This window comes from Camelus dromedarius, chromosome 2 (genome assembly GCF_036321535.1).
Source record: "Camelus dromedarius isolate mCamDro1 chromosome 2, mCamDro1.pat, whole genome shotgun sequence".
NCBI classification, from domain to species: domain Eukaryota; kingdom Metazoa; phylum Chordata; class Mammalia; order Artiodactyla; family Camelidae; genus Camelus; species Camelus dromedarius.
Window position 1 is genome coordinate 83,519,023 of NC_087437.1, and position 23,116 is coordinate 83,542,138.

At 39.0% G+C, this 23,116-nt stretch overlaps 1 protein-coding gene across 1 annotated transcript in view; it reads right to left on the reverse strand.

Annotated features, from left to right (window-relative positions):
• The window catches only part of CRYBG3 (crystallin beta-gamma domain containing 3), a 103,405-nt gene that overhangs the window by 48,567 nt on the left and 31,722 nt on the right, over positions 1 to 23,116 (reverse strand). Inside the window, exons 4-10 of the mRNA XM_031445150.2 lie at positions 10,423 to 16,651; positions 9,043 to 9,087; positions 8,682 to 8,797; positions 7,550 to 7,697; positions 2,995 to 3,131; positions 1,699 to 1,813; positions 473 to 508 (exon numbers count right to left, since the gene is read on the reverse strand). Of these exons, the coding sequence (XP_031301010.2) occupies positions 473 to 508; positions 1,699 to 1,813; positions 2,995 to 3,131; positions 7,550 to 7,697; positions 8,682 to 8,797; positions 9,043 to 9,087; positions 10,423 to 16,651 (6,826 nt within the window). The remainder of the gene's footprint in view (positions 1 to 472; positions 509 to 1,698; positions 1,814 to 2,994; positions 3,132 to 7,549; positions 7,698 to 8,681; positions 8,798 to 9,042; positions 9,088 to 10,422; positions 16,652 to 23,116) is intronic.

Below are 23,116 nucleotides of genomic sequence, written 5' to 3' on the forward strand. Positions count from 1 at the left end.
GCTGTTTCTTCAGATACTCACACGTGCAAACTGACATCTGCCTGATAGCAGCTGCCTCCACCTCCTTCTGATTATCCTTGATGTCTGTTCCGAGCATCACTCCCAAACGCCTGCCAGGTATCTCCACTTAAATGTCCAGCTATCACCTCAAACCACCCCAGCATCCCCCCAGTGCCTCCCACCCCACCTCACCCCCACCAAACCTACCATCTTTCCACCCTGCCAGAAGGTGCTCATTGGGTTTGATGGGTTGGCGGCACAGACCTCCATCTTTGCCTGTTGAGCCCACTCCTCCATCAAGCTGGGCCCCCAACTACCACAGTGCACGGTCACTTCCCACCACCCCAGTACACGTTAGCTAGGTGTTATTAGCATGCATTCAGGTAATCCTCTTTTATTTTAATAGTTCAAAATAGTTAAAGAGTAATACTCAAACGTTTTAGCCTGCTCCTAAAGTCTGTCCAAGACTTACCTTTAAGTTCATAGGCATTTCCACTTTCAGTCCACCCTTAAGAGGACAAGAAATTTTAATATTAGGTATATACATTTTAAAATATTTGAAAGTAACAAAGTGGTGCATGTAGGTTACATAAAAATCTGATTAGTGAAGAGTACATACTAATCAAATTTAAGTTGTGGTATTTAAAAAAATTTTTAATTTAAAAACTTAAGTACAGAACTCCACAGTTGTCAAAATCAAGTCAGACTTCAACACGTCAGTGTAGATGGGGTGAAAAATCTTAAAAAGGTACTTTCTAGATTACAACCACTACAAGGAAGGGAACAGCTTTAGTCCTTAAGTACAGGCAACCAGTTAAAGATTTAATCCCACTGCAGAGTGTCTCAGAAAGAAAAGTGAAGTTGCTAGTAGATTTAAAATTTTATTTTGCAGAGAAGATTTCTAAACCTCTTAAGACTAAATTTCTTCTCTACAACTGCTTGGGAATTCTGCATTAGAGAGAGCACTTCCTCACCCACGCTGCATCAGCACTTCATATTACACTCAGTGTCTTTGCGACCACAACAGTGTAGAGCGTAAAAGGTAACCCCGCTCACAAAAGCTCTTAATTCTATAATTTCCTTGTTTCTGATGCTATTCCATATGGTGATATTTCAAAAAATTTCTCAGTTTTTCATGGTTTTTATTTTTTTTAAGGTACAGCACAACCAAAACTGGTTTGTCATATAGCTGACATTTAATTGAACAGCTTGTCTTTCATATAAAAATGTTTGCAACAAAATAAGTAATTAATGCAGGCATTTACTATCTTTTAGAAAGCAACCAGTGACAGTTCTGCCCATTTATTATTAATGCTGAACTTATTATTCATTACTGCAATAGAAGAGTATAACTTACAACAAGCAGTTTTCTAATAAGCATCAAAAAACAAATTCAGAACTTTTTTAAATAGGCAAAACTTCCACAGAATGTTATTAAAGGAAACTGCATGTTAATAATAACTGTGATAAATGCAGCACAAAGTAAATTCAGACATTTGTCTTCTAGAAAACATTAACATTTTCACACAGACATTCTCTGTAATATAAAGAAACAGAAAGAAAACGTATGAATAATTTGCCAATTCGGTAGCATACATATTCATATCTCAAGACTGAGGTGCATGAGCAATTATCAGAACTATCTTAATATTGGAATCATGGATACTTGGGAAAATGCTTCTTTTTTAATTTGCTTACCATTTGAAGTGGATGCAGTGATTTCATTTCTGCTGCAGAAATCTCAAAGAGTCCTTGGTCTTCCTCCAAAATTGTAGCTTGCCCCTTAAAATTAATATCTGGGTAGGCAAGCCAACTAAATAAGAAATGAATGGTTGGTTAAAGTATACTTGGAATGCTTTAGTCTGGTACTTCAACAGTTAAAAGTAAAAAAGAAAAAGAAAAAGAAAGAAAGAAACCTCTGTCACAGAATTTAGGAAAACACTCTCAAGGTCACTTTGCCAGACAGTATATAACTATGAGTTAACATGTTAAGTACTTAACATTCAAACACTATTCTAAGTCTAGTATATGTTTTCCAAGCATTGCTATTACTTTCCCTAGACTTTTCCAGTATTTAAAAGGTGTGACACCTTTAATTCAATCAGGGTATAACTGAAAAATCAAAACCATTCCACTACATTCCGTTCTTCCTTCAACTGGGGCAATCAGAGCAGGCATTTTACATCTTTGACCACATACTTAGAATCAGTATCAGTTCCTGGGCTGCCTCAGGAACAGTATTTGAGGAAAGGCTCCTAACAGACCCATCCAGCATCCAGCTACACTTGATACTTACAGACATTTCTCCTGGATAGGGTCAATAACTGGGTCTGCCCAAGAGTTCTAACAGTGACCCCCAAGTTTGGCACCAACCATCGTCAGAGTAGATGAAGACAGCGAGAGAGGGACAAGAGGGGTCCCTGCTGAGCCAGGCATCACAGAATTTGTGACTCCAGTCAGTCTGGGACTGAGTTAAGACTGAATTCAGACCCACAGTTCTGAAGCTACCTTTGGAATCAGAAAGGCCTAGTATCAAATACATGCCCACTGGCTGGTAGCTTCAAGCCAGCCATCCAATTTCTTGGTGTATGACATGCAAGTAGCTCCAACAGCCTTGCAGGAATAGAGGAGTAATAAAAACGTGCCACAAGGACCCTCAATAACTATTAGCACTGAGATACCCTACAAATAGCTCAGGCTCCAGAATTTGCGGCCTGGGACATGTTTTTATTTCTCAATCCCACAATTTGGTGGTGAAAAGGCAATGGATGCACCCATCAAGAACTATCTCTGAGAATCTGTATTTGCTCCAGTGAGTCATATATCAAGCGCTTAACTGGATTTGAAAACAGACAGAATCTATTTTAATGCTTGCAAAAGTCTTTCTTGGGTATTCAGAAGCATATATGGTAAAATTAACTAAACTACTGAAATACGGAACAAGGTAGCTGTGGTAGCCAACAATCACTGTCGTAAAGAGAAACGGATACGTACACTCCTGACTTCACAGTGAAGGACACAGACTTGGGGATATTCAGCTCTTCCAAATTGGGAATCGCTCGCTGTATGTAGATAGGACAACATGCTGGGTCAGACTGTGGGCAAAGTTCTATCTCTGGAATACTGCAATCCTGGGGGGAAAAAATGGTTTTGAAATATCTAGAGACACACAGTCCAGTCTTCTCAACACCCTGGACATACAGTTACAATTATTCTCATTGTTCAGTTGGATTTCTACCCAAAAACATAATGGAAATACTTTCCCTCCTTACTGGTTTGTTAAAATAATTTTTTTTCTAAGGAGTTACATGGATAACATGAAAACTGATTGAAAGATTACTGATTGAAACAGTATTAGCCCAATTCTTTCTGCTTTGTTTTTAAAAGTCTTGCTCCATTAAGCAGTTTTCAGAATCACCAAACTATGTGAGGGCCAAAAGTCTATAAGCCTTCCTTCTCAGAAGCATAACAAAGCCATGGGGAGGAAGGGAGTTAAATAAAAGCTGATCTCACGGGGAACATAAAAAATAAATAACAGAGAGGCACTCCTCCCCTAGCGTGTTATCTAATTTACATCGACAAAGGAAGCAGGAATTAGAGGTGAGGGTAAAGGAAATCTCCTTTCCTACTTGCGGTACTCTACTTACTTCCTTCAGCACACGGTGGTCTGAAGAAGAAAGGCATTATGAAAGTTGACCCTACTCTCCATCACACGTGCACTGTCGCCATGTCCTGTCAAACCGCCCTTTAAAATTTCCACTGTCAAGGTCCTTCATCAAGGCGATGACTTTGATTGCATCACCAGGCAGGTACTAGCTTCCTCTATACGGCTGGGCTTATGTGAACACCGCTTTCCTCGTGATACTCCTTGGCTTAAGACTCAAGCACCTAAGCATTTCAAGTTTATATTTCTGTTTTCCTCTCTACAGTGTGGCACCAACCTAGTGACCTATACTAACTCCCCAGAACTGTTCAGTCATACTGGTATCCGTGCTGTCTCCACTTCCCCTTTTAGCCTTTCTGAATGCTGTAAATGTTTCCCTCATTGCAACTAAAGACATGATTTTCTGTATTCTTACCTAAGAAAATCTTTATTAGTCAGGTCCTAATTCAAAAAAGACTTCATCTTTTCTTAAAGAATCAAAACAAAACTGTTTTTACCTTCTCTGAAATGACAGATGTGCTTTGTCTGAACACACAATCTATCTCAGTAGTCATGAGTGTTTAACTATACAATTCAAGGTTCAGTAACACAATTGTCATCTAGGATGTTGTGAAATTTAAATAATTACGCTCTAATAACGTAGGTAAATGCAGTAACAATCGGGTGAAATTTATTAGGTTGAACATTTATATTTTTTATTATAATCTGTTTTGTAATTTAAAAACTGCAATTTTCTGATTTTTAAATCTTTCTCCAAACTGAGTTTTTACTAATCATTATTATTAATATGTAAAAGCAAGCAAATTGATACTGCTTATTTTCAGAAAGTTAGTTCTAAAATGCAATACGGTAAAAAGGTATAACCTAAAATATCCTTTAAAGTTTAAGAAGTATATTTCCTTCTAAAGTTTCATTTAAAAAATAGCCAGCAATGTCTAAAACAGTCACCTGTCAATCGTTAAGGCTCTTTTGTTTGCTATTAAAAATAGAGTTCTAGTAACATTATTTAAAATGCTGCCAATGTTAATGTTTCCACAGGGATCTGAGGTACAGAAACAGAATACATAACTAAGTGTCTCACACAAATAAGTTTCCTCTGCATTGTGTTATACAAACAATGTTTGGGTGGTGTACTTTAAAAGGGAAAAAGCTAAGAGGCAATCCAGACTAACACAACACAGAAGGAAACAGCATAATGGAAAAAGCATAATGGAAACTGCTAAAAAACTGAAAATAAACAAAAATAAGATCATTTATGTTCTCAACTATCTTTACTAGAAAACCAATTATTTTCTCTAGTTGACTGAAAAAAATTTCACTGATAATTCTATTTTCTCCACAGTGGCTAGTCACAGAAATAATGTCTTTTGCAAGATTTGTATAATTCTTGATGGACAGAGGCAGTAAACATTAGCAACTGAAGGGCGCCTTCTAGTAACCTAGCAACAATAAGCAGTTTATTCTTAGTAAAGAAAAGTTTATATGTCTTCCTCCCAGGCTTTTCCTGTCACAATATACTTTGTAAATATAGCTCAGTGAAATCTACAAGCTTAGACTATTAGAGCAATCAGGAGGAATGGAGACCAAGCTGAAAGAGAGAAACTGGGTAGGAATGAATCACAAACCCAGTAACAAAAACTGCTTGCCTCCACCTTGTATGAAATACATTCAGCCCCTGATCTAACAATGGATCTCTCTTCTCGGCTCACTAATGAGGAAACAACCTAAGTCACCTCTGAAGGAAGGAAATGTCATCCCTTTAAAAAAAAAAAATTAAATTCTTAATAAACAGAGTAATTTGCAGTATTCACCTTTTTGAGAAAAGAAAGCACTTGACTCAAGATTCACTGTAGCAGTGAATTATTTCCACTGGGGGCTAAGATGACCCTTGAGCAGAATCTACAATTTCTGATAACTGACTATGTCGTTTGCTGCCTGCTGTATCTACTCACAGCAAAGCGAAGACATCACGAAAGCATTATCTTTAAAGAACATTAATGTTTTGACTACTCAGATTAGAGCAACTAAAAGATGATGAAACAAGATAAAGCTAGCATAGGTAGGTCTAAGTGAATGTGGAATGGCCACCATGAAAATGAAGCTATCAATAGGCAGAATTTTGACAAGGCTGGAGAAAGGAAGCAGCTTGATGCCTCACTCTTGCTCTGTCAAATATTTAGAACAATATAATGCCTTTCCCATTCAATGCTGAATAGTTTCATTTTCCTTCCTCACTAAAAGTTGCTAGCCTGTCCAAGAGGAGTGGGCACTAACACCGCAATTTAAAAAATGAGTCCAAGAACAAACAATGGAAGAAGGAAAAAAATGCATGCATGACTTATTCTTTCTTATAATATATTCTAAGCAAATGACGGATGTGCAAATACTCATTTATATACCCATGCTCAACAGATTGAGTATTTTGTTTGATTTTATTATTGTTTGATTTTGGGTGGGGGTGTGTGGAGGTTGCCGTTTACAATAGCTTATTCATCTTTTTTTCCCTCACCAGCCTTGGCATGGTGCCTGACACTCACAAGGCAGGCACAAAACCACAAGTTATTTAAATCTTAGAAGATTCTACATATAAACTAATTATTTGTTTTAAGGCATTTCTCATGAGTGAGCTAATTAAGTGAGCATTCAAATGTTCTTGCTGAGCTGAACTGCTGGCAATTAAATTTTGCAGTGAAAAGGCACACTGCCCTCTATGCTGTAGCCATCAATCTCCTTACACTACCACCAAGACACCAACGCTCACTTCGGTATCTGACACAAGTGGCTTGCTGCCTAACTCCTATTTACTCTCTTAAGATTCCAATCAGGTGCCACCTCCTCCAGGGGAGGTGCCTCTTCTTTGTGCACCTGCAGGTCCCTGCAGAGAACCTCTCACATCATACGGTCAGGTCATCTCCCATCTCTGTTCTAGACTTTGAGCAATCTCAAGTAGGAGACCGCACCTCGCCTGTAGTTCTATGCCCAGTGCCTACCACAATATTGGGTCCAGGTGCAGACACAGACGTTTGTTAGCCACAGGTCTGTCTACAGTTTTGCAGAAAGTATTAATTCACATAAAATACATGCAGACGCCCCCTTATGATAATATTTTTCTGGATGCTATCTGCAACTCTCAAGGGTTAATGACATTAACCCAAATCATGATAAGGTCCACTTCAATTTCTACTTTTTTTAGCATATAAATGGAATCTCCAGAGTTTGAAATATATGTATACATATCTGTGACTGTCATGGGAGCAACTGCACTAAGTCACGTAGTACATTGCTGTGGGAGGAGCTCCTAACAGTACATGGGAGAATGCTGTCCTTATCACTAATTCACCATGCCACTAAACCAGCAAGGCACTTCCCACAAAACCTCTTATTATATGGCAAGATTTTCCCCACATTAGTATTCAGTAATATTTTCTAAACAGAAAATAAAAAAGCAACACACTTTCCCTTCTGCTCATCATCCTTCCTTCTCTGATTTCCCTAACACCCACCTCTCTCTCTCACGCACGCACGCACGCACGCACACACGTACACTGAGGAGTAAAATTCACTAGAAAAAGACATATTTGGAAACATCCTTTCCTAAAGATGTCTGGATGGTATACTCCTACTACTATTTAAAAAATATATATATATATATATATATTACAATATGTAACATTTTACAGGTCAGATTACATGTAATATTTTAAATTTTCATTCACTTAGTGCTTTATACATATCTGGTAAAAAATATTAATATGATAATGAAGATTAATAAAATTAGCACAAATATTAGCAACCATTTCTAAGCATTGCTGGGCCAAAGCACAGCTTCATTACATGACAAACAAAACAAAACAAAAAGCAGGGGAAGATCAACTGTCCTGTTACCTTTAAGACACGCTTGATAGAACCCAATACGAAGTCTCTTTGTGGATGCTTTCTGTTCTGAAGGATCCAGTCACGGTTTAATACTTTTTCCCCTTCCTCTAGTACACATTTCTGACCCTGGAAATGTGGTTTCTCATATAAAATCCAGCTAAACAAATATAAAAGCATGATCAGTTATAATTAATTTTCTAAGAAATGAGGCATAAAGCAAATGATACTGATAAGTTACAGACCATCTTCTCTACTTGAATTTTTTCAATCTGGGCTATTTTCCACTACTCCATATAGCCCTATTTTGAAACAATGATATATGCTAATGTAAGTATAGGCAAATAGCATTAGCAAGAATGAAAGTGCACACAACTTGGAAGGGACAATTCCTGAACACAGCACCACAATGTATGCTGTGCCTATATTCATGTATACATACACTTTACAGATGCTGGATACACAAAAGTATCCATTTATATTAAAAACAACAGCTTAACAATTCCAAATTCCACTTCCACTCAAATTTTCCTGTTGCTGGATAACAGAGCCCACGTGTCTCATTTTATTACACGAAGACAGCACTACACCACACTGCTTACAACGTGCATACTGACCAGTGCGTAACCGAAACACTGGACAGAGAAATTCTGGCCCCTGCACATCCATGGGACGTGGTCCATAATAACAAATGAGCTTTTCCATCATTTTTACACCATACAGAGAGTCCTTCACTTCTTGAGCGTGTCAGCTGTACAAATGACTTTAAGCATATGGCCTTCACATTCCTTAGCATCCCACAGATTTTGAACTCATTTCCAAAGCTATTCATTCAACTGAAGCCTCCGGCTCAACTTGCCAAATCTATCCTGCTAACAATGAGGTTACAAAATGGTATTGATTGTATCGTATATATTAGGTCTCACAACTTACTGCTGGCTTTAAGTACTAAGAACAACCTGTAGTTTTTGCTACAGAAAATACAGAGAACAAATAAGTTATAAAACACTAATAATGTTTTAAAAATTATTCTAGAAGGAAAGGAATGTGGTTTTAATTAAAAAATACAAAAAACAAAAAAACAAGAAGAAGAAAACACTTAATTTGAAGGGAAAATGCTATAAAATGTTAAGAGATCTCTTACCAGCCCCTTACAACTTTTATCAGTACCCCATTCGGAAAGAACCAAGATGTAGCATCAGGAATATTACAGTAGATCTCTTGTTTATATTTACTTCCATGGAGATCATAGATAACCACCTGCAACATACAGTAAGTAGGCACGATAACTCATTTTAAGAACACATTTACAATTCTAAAACATCCTAGAATGTAGAGAACAAAATCTAAATGTAAAAAAGCAAATATTACTTCAGATGCTAAATCCTTGAGTAAAATAATTATTTTCTATGTCAGTTAAAAGTATTTACTTTAAACTCCCCAAACCTAAAAGTAACCTTATTTTTCATATTTTATCTCATTCTACCTAAGAAATGTATGCTTACCTTGCCAGGTCTTGGGTTACACTTCAGAGTTTGTTTGTCAACATTCTGAAATAATAAAAGTGGAAGAAGTAAATCTGAAGAAACATCAATGGAAAGATACACAGTTCACTCTCTTAGCAGTCACAAATCCAACTTATCGCATACTTACTTAGTGACCATTAGCTGCAAGGTGCACCTCTAGATAGTCTGAGGAATGTAAAGGTAGACATAAAGGAAAATAATGTTTTGACTCTGCCCTCAAGAAGCTTACAGACGATCACATTCCCACGACTCTTCTAGGTGAACAAAGCGCCAGGTTATGGAAATCAAGGGGAATGGCATGAGCGTGGAGGGGAGGTGATGGCACAAGGCCGTTCCCAAGGGGCTTATCTGAGGAACTGGTATGGAGAGGACTTTGAAAAACAGACTTTCAATAAGTGAAAAAACGTGGCAGGTTGGGGTGGGGGTAGCAGAGGAAAACATTCCAGGAAGACGACATCTTGAGAAAAAGTACTTATCTCTTATAGGGTGTGTACCCAGAGCACAGAGAGACAAGGTTGAACAAACAGAACTTGGCGACCTTGTAATCCAGAGCAAAGAGCTTGCCCTTGGCTTAGTAGGCAATAGGGAACCATTAAAGAAACACTTCTCCAAATTCCAACCTTTCATTTAAAACGACTCTGCCTCACAAGCTATTGGCTGGTATTCAATTATTATTCTGTTACAAAGGCTATTCAAAGTAAAGACACAGCCACTGGGAATCCTAGAGAACGTTCCATGATCTTGGGAATGTCAGAAAGGAATATCCCATGTTCGATGAATATTCTATATTAGACATTTAAATACTTCTAAGGCAAAGAAAGATGTAACTGAATTTCAAGACATTTTCCGGCTATGATGTTTTCCTCTCCTTTCCTCTGAATTCGTCTGTTCACTGCCCTGCTATGTAGGACCCAGGACATGAGCAATTACAGGGAGAGGTTGTTGTCAAGCAAACACTTAAAATATTTTAAGCATTTAAAATATTTTTAAATATTTTAAAATATTTCATGAGACACACGCTCAGTGGAAAGTGACAATTTTCCCACATACAGTACCTCGAGAAATTCAGAATGCTGTCACTTAATTTAGCTTGAAAACTAAAAATTAGCAAAGAACTGGGAAATAATTTGCTTCTCTCTTCTGCCTTTTAAATTCTGATGAAGCAATTCTGTTTTCTGAAATAAAACAGTTCAGCTAAAATAGCTGAATCTTGGTACAGTTCCATCAAAGGACAAAGTTAACCTGTGGTGTTTTTTAAATCCTTTACACAACCTCAAAACACTTATTTTCTTAATAAGCTTTTAGCTCACTTCATGACCCAAAGAACTACTTCACTGATCAATAATCAAAATAACTCACCTCTGTGAAGGGGCTCAGTCGGCCTGAGGTGTCTTGAGCACGGAAATACTTTGACACGGGTTCCTGGAAAACTCCACCAAATCTGGCTCCTTTTTCCGAGCAGTGGGTTTTGGAAGTCTGCAAGTACTGATGGTAAGCACTCTTCAGAGAAGAGTGAAGCTTGGAAGTAAGGTCGGATTTTTGTAGAAATGAGGCCTTTTCTGGCCACAAACCAATCTGCAGATTACAGGTAGCGGGTTCATTTGACATCACGTACGAAGTCTCAGAAGTTCCAGTACTTTTGTGGTCACCATCGGGGTAAAATGTGACAGAAGAATCTGGCAGCTTGAAGGTAACAGTTTCCTGCCTTCGAGCTCTCAGACATCCTTCATGCGATGCTTCTTCCTCCCTTTCCTCCTCCTTCTCCTCCTCTTCCCCTCCCTCCTGCCTGTCATCTTCCTCAAAGTTCAACTTTAAACGCTCTGACACTGACTGGAGAAGCGACAGAACAGAGGAGGGCTGGTCTGCACTCTCCCTTGACTTCGTGGAGCCGTGATGACCGGGTGAGACCTCACTGGAGAGAACGTCCTCCTGGGAGCTGTCGTCCTCATAAATGGGAGACAGAGCTAAGGGATAGATCTTGTACCGTTTGGCCTCCACTGCTAAGAACATGTCTGAACTATCACCGTCGAATGCCTCACCTACTTTGGTTTCCTTTTCAAAATGCCGGACGAGGTCAGTTCTGCTCTCAGACCTCTCACACGCGAAAACAGTCATGCTGTCGGTGGACGTGTCCGGAACCAAGAGAGAACGTGTTCTTCTTACCTCTGCAGTAGCACACTTGTCCTCATCTCGAAGGGGCTCCTCATATAATATAGTAAAGGAAGAATTTTCTTGCTCATCTTGAGAAACGAAGGCTAAGTTGGCTTCCCCTTTTTCGTCCCCATAATCTAGGTGTCTTGTTCTCTTAGGCACTGCAGCAACAGGTGTCCTTCTGTCCGGCCTTCCCAGGGTGCCCTCGGGCTGAACATGCGGCACTGCTGGGTAGCCTTCATAATCCTTACTCAGCGTAGGTGACTCATGTCCCCTGAAATAGGAGGCGAGTCTGGTGTCACACGCTATCAAGCCTGCCTTCATCTCCGTCGTCTCTTTCTCCATCTCCCCCGCACTCCCTTCAGCACACTCTTGGCGTGCTGCCCCAGCCTCAGGTGTGGGAGGTGTGGCCTCCGCTCGTGTGATGGGCAGTTCCAGACCTGTCCCATATGTTTTCTCACTGTTTACCACGGTGGACAACACTCTGTGTTTCCTGACAGTCCCATCAGAATCTCCTGGGGACGTTCCTTCCGTCTCTGTCTTAGAGGGCCTGGGCACGATCACCCCAGTGGTCTCCTTAGCATCTCTCTTGCATGCGTCTTCCATTTCTGAGGAGGCAGGTACTGCTGCCCGGGGTGCTTCGTTCACTTCCAGCTCAAGAGGAGGTACCACTTCAGTTTTCCTAAGCACCCCTCCAGCACCCCTTTGATAAGTGTTCTCCATTTCCATCATAGGTCTTTCAGTCTTCCCGGTCATCCCCTCACCATCTTTTCGGTAGGTATTTGCCATCTCTAATGTAATGGGCATCACCTCAGTTTTGTCCATCACGCCTTCAACATCCTTTTGATAAATATCTTCCATTTCTAATGTAGCAGGTATCACTTCAGCCTTTTCAGGAGTCCCCTCAACATCTTTCTGGTAGGTATTTTCCATTTCTGGCATAACCGATGTCACCCCGGTCTTGCCAACATCCCCTTCAGCATGCTTCTGGTAAATGTTTTCCACGTCTAATGTAACAGGTGTCACCTCAGTCTTTGCGATATCTCCTTCAGCATCCTTCTGGTAAATATTTTCCATTTCTAACGTAGCAGGAATCACTTCAGTCTTTCCAGTAATTCTCTCAGCATCTTCTTGATAGGTATTTTTCAGTTCTGACATAACAGGTATCATGTCAGTTTTGCCAATATCCCCTTCAGTGTCCCTCATTTTATAAGCTTTTTCCACCTCTAAAATGGCAGGTAATCCCTCCGTTTCTTCAATATACCTCTCAGCATCCATTTGGTTTACTTCTCTCATTTTCAGAATGTCAGCTGTTCGCTCAGTTTTTGAAACACTCAATTCAGCATCCTTCTTAGGTGCCCCTCTCATTTCTGACATAAGAGGGGCTGCCTCATATTTCACAATATTCAGTTCAGCATCTTTCTTATTTATTTTCCCCATTTCTAACATGGAAGGCATAAGCTCAATTTTTCCTACATTTACTTCAGTATCCTTCTTGTGCACTTTCCCTACTTCTGACATTGCAAGGGGTGTGCTTTTATTACTGTGTCCTGGCAAGCTTTTCTCAGATATACATACAAAAGTATCAGACAAACTGCTTTTAGATGTCCCGGGTACATGGATGTCATCATTCACAAATGGAGGCCATTTGAAATTCAGTGCAAGAGTTCTTGTATCCTCTGTATCAGTTTTGTGATTATCAGCACACTCCACTTCCATTTTCTCTTTAGAGTCCCCATTGAGAAATGAATGTGTTTTTGCCTGATCGTCTAACCCTGTACTGGGCGTGTCTTCAGCTAGTAAAACGGTATCTGATTCCTGCAAATTTATACTATCAGACTGCCCAGCTCTATTTCCTGAAAATGGGGACTTCTGGTAGAGAACAATTTCTCTTCCTTTAATTGACTCTGTGTTATTAACTAAGTTACTTACAGCAAAGAATCTATCTAGTACTTTTTCACTAATTTCACATGTGCTTTGATTTACTGACTGCTCCGACACTAAGAACTCCCTTACTATATCGCGCGGCTTAACACTACCACTATTCAGAATTTCTGAAGTATTAGCCTGAAGTTCAGAATCCCAGCTATCCTCTGTATCTTCAAAAGCATCATTTGTTAAGGTTTCTTGGGCTGAACAAATAATCTCATTGACTAATTCCCTAGCTCGATCTTCTATCAACCAAGATACACTCATTCTAGCAGAATCTGAAAGGAGGCTCTTCTCACCAACAGGAGGTGAGTCACAGGTCTTTTCTTCCTCTTGGGCTTCTGACATGCTTTCAGTGGCCTGCTCTTCCAGATGCTCTGTCAGCTGGATCCCTGTTAGTGTCACTTCTGAGGGGTTTTTCTCAGGGGTCTTTACTTTCAAGGCACCTGGATTCATTATGCCGTCTATGGTTCTAGGCTCCTGGCAGGTACCGACTATGTGTTTGGATTTTAGTTCCTCCCTGACAGAATTAAAGATCTCACCAATCAATGTACCAGCCTTTTTAGGCAGACCATTTTCAAGGTCCACCAGTTGGTCATGTGCTCTCCTCCTTGCTTCTGTGTGCCCAGCAGATGCTTCAGAACACTGCTGGCTTGAGCTGTTAACTGACGCTGGAGCCCCAGCAACGGCTCCAGTCCCTGCTGCCAGGGGACGGTCACACTGGGCAGCAGTTGGGAAATCAAGAGACACCATCCCAGGATGATTCTCAAAATGTTCCTGAAGCGGGGTGACTTCTGCCCCTGTTGTGACAGATATTTCAAATTCCAAACAAGAGCCGTTAGGGCACAGCTGGTTAGCTAAGGAGGCACCTTCGTTTGTGCCACCTGTGGCAACTTTTACAGAACCAAAGTCACCTGGGGGATTGCATAAGCTCGCACCCACGCTAACTTCTTCGGAGTTACTGGAGGAAGAAGACACGCTGTCAGTACCACCACTTAGGAGATGAATGTTCTCTTTCCTTCTGTGAGATGAGGCTCCCTTTTCTGATCTCAGCACAGAAGGATCAGTAACAAAACTTGAATCCTCAGACGCAAAAGCCCTTTTTTCCAAACTGATACCAGGATCCAGAAGAGGTGGGTTTACTTTCGTGCTGTCAGTTTCCGGGAAGCTGGGGGAAGTGTTAGTTAAGTTGAGTTCTGCCATGTCTGAAAAACCAGAAACCTTTTTTGTCCCACAAGTAGCTGAAGGTCGAGGAATCACACATGTACTGGCTTCACAACTCTGTGCCATTTGCCCAGTGACTTTTTCAGCATGAGCAGGAGGTAAAGCCCCAGGTATATGACTCTGGAGCAAAGCAGGAGGATCACCTGAGGCCTCCGTCTCTGTTCCCTGTACACCTTGACATTCGGAAGCAGAAGGAGAAACCTCAGTTTGGCAATTCTCTTTAAGGCCGACATCTGAATATTTCTCTTTAGTCTCTTTCTGACCAACTGACTGAAAACTTTTGTCCTGTCCCAGCTCTAGGGAAGTCAGTTCTGACAAAATAGGCTTTGCTGGCACATCTGTCATTTCAAGTGGAGACAAAATTTTATCCCAAGAAGTGTCTGTGGGCTCTGTTTGGGAAATAGGTATCTTGGAGAGACCTAGAGTTTTCCCTCCTCCAGAAGGCAACTCAACAGGAACACAGCTCTGACCATCCACTTCAGCTTTTGATAAAATTTCTACAACGTTATCAGTTTTGGTCTCCAAGGAGAAAGAGTCAGACTTCTCTACAGTGTTCTTACTTGCTGTGCTGTTTGACAGCATTAACTCTGCCTTATTAGGGTCTTGAGATGAAGTGGAACTGTGGTCCTTAGAGAGGCTTTCAGACTCAAAGCTCAAGTCCACTGCAGTTAAGTGGGTGTCCCTGGCTTGAAGATCTAGGGGAAACTGGCATTCCCCACTATCAGGAAGAACAGCTTTGGATTCAAAAATTGCAGATGGATGCTCAGGGTGACGGCAAGCAGGGAGGTTCCCGCTGTCCACAGCCTCAACATGATCTGTCACATTTTTTTCTTGACACTTACTAGGCTGATTGGAAATACCAGCAATGCTGACATTCCGAGTTTCAACCAGCAGAGAAGAACCCTCATTCTGGGACACAGGACTATCCGACTTGCTTAGCAGGCCAACTTTGGAAACAAAGGTAGGAGATGAAGTATTGGAATCTAATTTTTTATGGTCAAGGTTAAGAGATGTTGTGGCCTCAGGCAATGCTTTGGCTTGTTGAGGACTCTCAGAATCAAGAAGAGATTCTGAAATGTGATTTCTATTAAGTTCAAAATTCAGTTCCAGTGCTCTTTTATTTTCTCCACATGCTACAACTGCTGATTCACGGATGTGTTTTACAGAGGCAGCGTCCTTTTGATTTATTCTAACAAGGGGAGGCACTTTGCCCGGCGACCTAAAATCAAGCTTTCTGGCTTCTGTTACAAACAACTGGCCAGTATCTTTGGGTAAGGACTCAATTCTATCTTTTGGAGCTTTTACATGACTTGAAGCTTTGGCTTCACCAACTGAGATGCTTTCGGTTTCTTGCTTGATTTCTGCAACAGCCAAATTTTTCTGTGTGTCTTGGGCAGACAACCTGTTTCCTTCATTTACAAGTTCCGTGTCTGTCACAGCATGTCTCTGGAGAGCAATGAGGCTGGTGTGATTGGCAGCCTGCTTTGATGAGTTATCTATGGTCTGCTTGTCGGAACACTTACTCTCTGGCATCTGCAGGTCTTCACGCCTAATTGATTTACTTGGACTTGGCAAACCTGCCCTTCCCGGTTTGGTGGTGCTGCTCCTATCAGACTTACTAGAGAAGCAGTCAGAAATAGCAGGGTTCTCAGGCTCCACGTGCTCCTCTCTTTGCACCAGTGTCCCATCACTCATCACCGAGCTGTGTTCCTTTACCATAGTTCCTGGTGTAGCTGTCCTCTGCAAGTCTGGGCTGCAAGGAATTTTGCTACTGTTACTTCCTGTAAACCACACTGAACACACCAAATTTCTGTCAGTCTGCAAAACTGGCGCACAGCTTAAATGGTGCTGTGAGTCAGATTCTCCAACAGCGGAGCTGGAGTTGGTCACACAAGGGGATGAACTTCTTCTCTCAGGTCCCCCAGGATCGTTTTCATTTAAAACATCCTTGGAAGCAGTGTTTGGCAGTTCTTGGTTGTTTGCTGAATGGCTTTCTGTGCTGAGATTTATTTCGTTATAATCAATGTCTTCTGACAGGCCCTCAAGCACGTATCCTTTTACCGATCCGTCTGTGCTAGCTGATGACAATGATACCGTCCCAGCCTCCATCTCACTTCCAGGGCCCATGTGTGTGCTCGTACTAGAGTCAGAACTTTCATTTTCTTTTGCTGAGGGATTCACGGTTTCCAACACTGCCTGTTGCTTCAAATATTTCCTCATCTGTCTCGGGCCTCGATATGTTGCATATGTTACCAAAGGCCTCTCTGGCTTACCATCCGTTTGTCTGCAGAAAGAAATGAGAGTATCAGGAAGTATAATTAGTAACACTTAACAGCAATCCTAGAAATTGTGGTGAAGTTATCTTTCAAATTTTTCTGCTCTTAGTATGTCCTAATTTGGAAAGGACATCCTAGAATGTTTTAGTTTAACCTATCTTTATTAAACACAATACAGATTTGATCAGCAGCACGTGAATGTCAAGCCAGCATCGATGTCTGAGCTCCTTCACCTGGTTATGCTCATCTCTCTCACGGTGGTTAATGGAGAGAATGTGGGCTGACAAATCCGAGGCTTGGGTTCTACTTCTGATCCCGACTGGAAGGGAACACGCTAGCTTTGTGTCTCATATCGGCAGCACAAGTGCATGGCTACATCACTGATTTCCCCACCATATCAGAGCATCATAGCAAGCTTCTCCTCCTTCCCTTAGATGTGGATGTGGAACAGCAACTTCCAGCACAGCAGTAGAAAAGCCGTAAAGGAAAACACCTGGCAGGATGCCTAGCCTGCACTAAGCACTCCGTATACATGTATTAAGTCAGTAAATGATAGAAGTGCCTTTAAATATCCTATTTAGAGAAGATATTTTCTTCAAATAGTCAATCAGCGTAATGAGTACTAAACTGCCTGAATGAATGCAGAAACCAAGAAATCTTGATTTCTAGCCCAAGTTCCCTACTTTTTCTCAACCCCAGCATGAAGTTCCTGATGTTTTCAGCGTCCAACTTCCTTTGCAGACCCTCCCTCACACCATGCTCTGCTGCTGCCTTACAACCCTCCACGCATACCCTCCCCCCCCTTCAATTCCAGCCCCAGAGAGAAACTCCAGTGTCATCCAAGACTCAGCTCTCAAGTTATCTCCAAAGCAAAAGTACTCCAGGACCCCTATACTGCTAAAGTGAGCAGGTAGCCTCTGATCTGTGGGAGCAAAGGGCCCTGAGCACAGAACTTGCCCTATTAAACTATAAAGGTCTGTGCACTGATTTATTTCCCCACTAGCTTATGGCTACTTGAAGGAAGGCACTGTATCTTCATTATCTTTGTATTTTTAAGTGTCCCACATAAGATTTGACAAATGGTATATATTTAATAACTTTGTGTGAATTAATGAATAAGTAAAGCCATGATTCTAAATGCTAAGCAACTTGTTTCTGACTGTCTTAATTCTTATAGATACAAAAGTGTTTTTAATTCTGGACTCGTTACATTTTCATGTCCCAACTACAAAAATGTGTGGTATAAAAACTTGATGTATGTTCTAACTTTTTCAGATTAAACATATAATTAACAAAACATTATAGAATCCATCTAAATAAGAAATTCACTTATCAGTATTCCAATATCAAAAATGTTTTTTTCTCCCCATCTTGAAAGCAATATCATGAAAAATGCTAGATCTGTCTAAATGATAAAACAGAAAGTAAACCTCTGACATGTAAAATCTTCATCAACTGTGTCCCTTACATATTTCTTGAATTTTAGCTGAAATAACTTATTGCAATCTATATAACTGCTGGCCCCTAAAATCCTACCACATTGCCACTGTGGAAAAAAAAAATTGTATCAGATACATTAATTTGTTTTTACTGTCCATTTTAAAACAGCCAAGGGAGATGTATAGAGAAAAACTTTGCCTTGGGAAAGTGATATTAGCTGCTGCATGAGTTTCAGACCAAATCAAAGACTGTTATGAAACAAACTTTAAGGGAACCTGTTAAGAAAACATGCAAGAGAAAAACACACAGAGGTAAATTAACGTTACTGGTGAAATCCCAAATCAAAATGTATAAATTACTCAGAAAATACAAGAGTCTTTCAGAGCAACATATAAAGATCCAGAAGTGTGAACAGATGACAAGAAGTTTTATCATTTGATTTTTCTTTCAAACCTTTTACATTTTACACTTAAAACCTAATTTCAACAGATTGCAGTCATTTCATTTTTTCCCCAAAAGATCACCAAAATGTACATGATGTCCAAAGAAATAGGACATGAGAGATAAGGACCAGAATTTTACTCCTCAAGTACAGGAAACTTAGGTTCTTTTACTACCAGCTCCATCCTAATGAGACCTCAAGGCATTTTACTTTGCATCAATCCAATAATGCAACTTTTGATCTGAAAGAACTTCTTTTAAAATAAACCAGAGACAAATTCACTAAATTTCCGCTCACTGTAATAAAGCCTTTTGGTAGTTTCTAGAGTCCTTTGGGCAGCAGGGGGATCATTGCTTTCCATTTTTGGAACTTTCTGGGTAGTTTCAACTAAACTGATTAAATTGATTTACATAAACTAGTTTAAATTTCTAACGAGATAATCTGCAGCATCCTGGGCATAAAAGTCATATGCTTGTAACTCAAATATTCATTCTTTATACTAAATAACTATATTACCATCTTTAAAGTACTGAACATCAAACTTGCAAGCTTAGCTTCATGTATTATAATTAGTCCCTTCAGGTACTGATGAGCTACACTCCAGCTTCTTAACAGGTTAGTCATGCCAATATAGTCTATTTTCTGCAACATTCTTTCTCAGGCTGCAGATGAATCTTCATAATTGAATAGTATTAAGACCATAAAACTGTTCTTTGTTAAGTTTTTCCCTAGTAAAGAAAATAGAAAGAAAATGGAAATGTCAAAAACATATAACTTTACAAATAAAGACAGAAAATTTAAAAGGTTTATTTTCACAAACTGAACAGAGAAAAGAATGTATTAATTTCATGCATTATGTAACCGTGCATGGGAGCTATAGCTTATCCTACATAACTAGAGGTATGTGATCCACACAACAGTAAGAAAAAAGCAAAACATCCAGACATTTCAAATGTTTAAGAAAACAGACATACATATTAAAAAATCTGAGAAGGTTTTACGCATTTCAGCCCAATCGTAACTACCTGTCATGTGAAGGCTTTTTAGGCCCCCGGGTGCTACATACGGCCGTGCTCTACCCTGGATAAGTGTGAGGTACCTGACACCACAAAGGTCAACCAAAGACACGTGTCATTCTTCAAAGAACATTCTATAAAAGCAGCCTGGAAATAATAGCGTTAGGACATAAGTATCTAATTCACTTTTAGTAAGTATGATTAAGCTACTTTTTTAGCATTAATATTTATTCCCTTTCAAATTACATAGTTAAGAATATCTTCTCTCTCACAGTAGGGAAGGCTTATAGCTTTTCTATGTAAAGAAAAGATGCAAAATGAGCAATTCTTTTTTTTTAATGGATGAAAAAGCTTTGACATTAGAGTTTCTGATGATGGATATGAATCTGTTAAAAATTTAAGAACTAGAGAACTTTTTAAAGAATTTCAACCCAACAATGAGGTAGCTTCCTATATAAATTACACCAGAAGTATGAATTAATGTATGAAAAATAATCTAAAATATATTACCGAACAGGTTTAAAGGCTTTATGGATATTAAAAATGAAATATACATGGTCAGTTATGCATAAAAACAATTATGAAGCTGTTTATTATTTTAATTAACTGAAAATGAAATCATTTACAATGCTTTTTGATGAGAGTTTTTTTAAAAACACACTTCAAATTATTGTCTAAATCTTGAAAACTGTATTAATAGTGATCAAAAATATATTTGATGATAGTAATGGACAGCATTACACAGCACAGGTTATTTTCTTAAATTGTCTACACTAAACTATTAACCTTTTTTAATGCACCCTGATTACAAAAGACCTATAAGGGAAAAAAAACAAGTAGGGGCATTTTTACATATGAAAGAAAACACAAAACCTTCAGTTAATCCACTTTTTCTTATATTAAAAAAACTGAAAATTTTTTGTGAAACTAAAACCTAGAATTCTAGTAACTTTAAAAGTATAGGCTCTTAATTTTAAATAACATTTTATATCTGAAATATGTTCATAATCTTAATAAAAAATATATCCTTGCTTTTAGTAAATTCACATCACAGAACCAAAACAACTTTAATACTTAAAATGCAGAGTCTCAAAATTAGTAAATATCTTCTCCAAATGTATTATTTAAATAATATCTAAAATCAGTTACAAGCAGTGCTTAATCATATTGTCAGAATAAACTATTAACCAAAATGGTATTCAACTTTCATGTGATAATACCTACTCGAACTGACAATCATTAACAAAGTCTGTAAGTCATTAACATTACTATTAATCATTAACTATAAATCATTTACATTACTAAAACTATAATTCTGTAGGATTTCTGAAACTGGGATGGAGAAAGTCTATATCTAAAACTGGGAGCCCAGTGGTCTTTTCCTTTCCTCTAAGTTGAGAATTACTTTTCTTTGCTGAGGTGGTTCTGGTGAATTGCCCAAAGCAATTATTCTATTAATAAGGGCGGCTTTACTAACAAGAAATAAGAGGCAGAGTATCCTCTTCCATTTTCTCTTGTCCAGTACCAAAGAAATAAACATGACCTACCAAGCAAATCCAAAGGAGAAAAAGCACAGACTTTCAGTTCTACCCAATTCCCATGTAACCTCAAAAATCCCACCATTTTAAATTACTTTGGAGCCAAAAAGTCACCTGAGAGGCTGTGCTATGACTGCTGGGCCCCACTCCTAATAATTCTGAATCATTGAGTCTGAATCAGATGATCTGCATTTCTGACAATTCCCACGTGCTGCTGATGCTGCAGGGACCGCACTTTGAACAGCTTTTAGACAATCCTCTCTTACGGATGTACTCCAGTTTAATCATTTCCCACTGCTGAACTTTTGTCTCCAATTACATGTTTCCATAAATGAACATCTTCGCACATCATTAGAAATAACCCACAAGCTTTTTAAGGTTCTTGATCCACACTGCCCTGAACATGCCGTCCACTCACAGCACAGCCTGAGCATCAGCCACGTCCACTCTGACTCCCAGAGTATTATCACTCATTATTACAGTTATCAATGTAATAGGAGAAACGTTTTCATTTTAGTTCCCACTTCTTTGATTGCTAGTGAGAATAAACCTTTTCCCCACTTACTTGAAGTTTGTGTTTCTTTCATTGGAATGATTTGTTTACACTGCCCATTTTATTCTGTTGGTGAGTTAAGGTCTAAAATTCTCATCAGTTAAAGCATTCTCTGGTATGTTTTGTATATAACTTTCTCATTTGCCGATTTAATGTATCATTGTTTATGGCGTCTGACATAAGGGAGCCTGAAAACTGGAAGCAATCCAATCTACTGATCACCTCTTTCCTGATGCTTTTCTCTGCTACCATGCTTAGAAAATTTTCTCACCAAAATAAAATAATTCACACTTAGCTACTTTTTGTTTTGTAGTTTCTTAAACATTTTTATTCCACTTTAATTTTAATATAAAACTGAGATGACTATCTAGCTTTTATTTTTTTCTCCCAACTGTTATCCAATTTCCCCAGGTCTTCCTTTCTACAATACATCACATTCAAGGGTTCAAATCACAGAATAGATGAGGGCCTGTTTCCAGACTGTCTATTCTGTTCCATTTAAGTGTCTAGCAAATATTACATCAGTATGACATCATTTCAATTAATGTAGCTTTGTCAGTACATTGTAACATCTGGTAGGGCAAGCCTCACCTATCACTCTTGCTGGGCAAACTCACATCTATCTGGGTCTCGGTTCTAATAACTATATGGGTCCATGCCTACCCTGACTCATATGCTTATTATGATACTTACTGTGAGGAATTAACTGAAAGCACACACGAGGACACTTTGAAACTACAAAGAACTACAGAGCTATAAGATATCATCTATATCTGACAATAATATTATTGACGACCTCTTCAAATAATAAAAATAATTCTCAAGTAGAGGTCAAATTGAAATCAATAAAAACAGATCCTCCTTAGTTATGAATAAATACTTTTATGTCACACAAAATATCTAATGGACTCAAAATCGTTATAAACATTTTTGGGGTAGAAAATACTCCTTCTAGTTCATTTGAGTAAAAGAAAAACAAGTTAGTGCCCAACTGTTAATCACAGAAAGGGAAGAAAAGAGTGATGAAATGCTCCTTAAATATTTGCAAGATTTGTTTCTTTGAGCTGTGGGAAAGGTTCAAAAGGCCAGTTTTATGAATAAAGTGTATAAATTAAATTTCTTTTCTTAACCCCTTTAATTGGATTCCACAAAGAAAAGATACTGACAGAGTGTGAACACAAACCTTAGGTCTATTTTGTTCCTGAAATGCAGATAACTGAACACACTGCCTGCCATACTATAGAAGAATTTAGACAACAGAAAACACTCCCATTCAAGGAAGTCCTAAATCAGAAATAAACCTTATAGTATGACAAAGTTAGTACCTAAAAGGTATCGATACCGCCCCCTAAAATAGCTCCAAAGGGCCTAAAATACATGTATGGTGCACAGAATCACAGAGGTTTTCCCCGAGTAGCAAGGACGTTACAGCATACTTTTCCAATCCCCTTAATTACTATGAATAGAACTAAGGTTCAAAAACT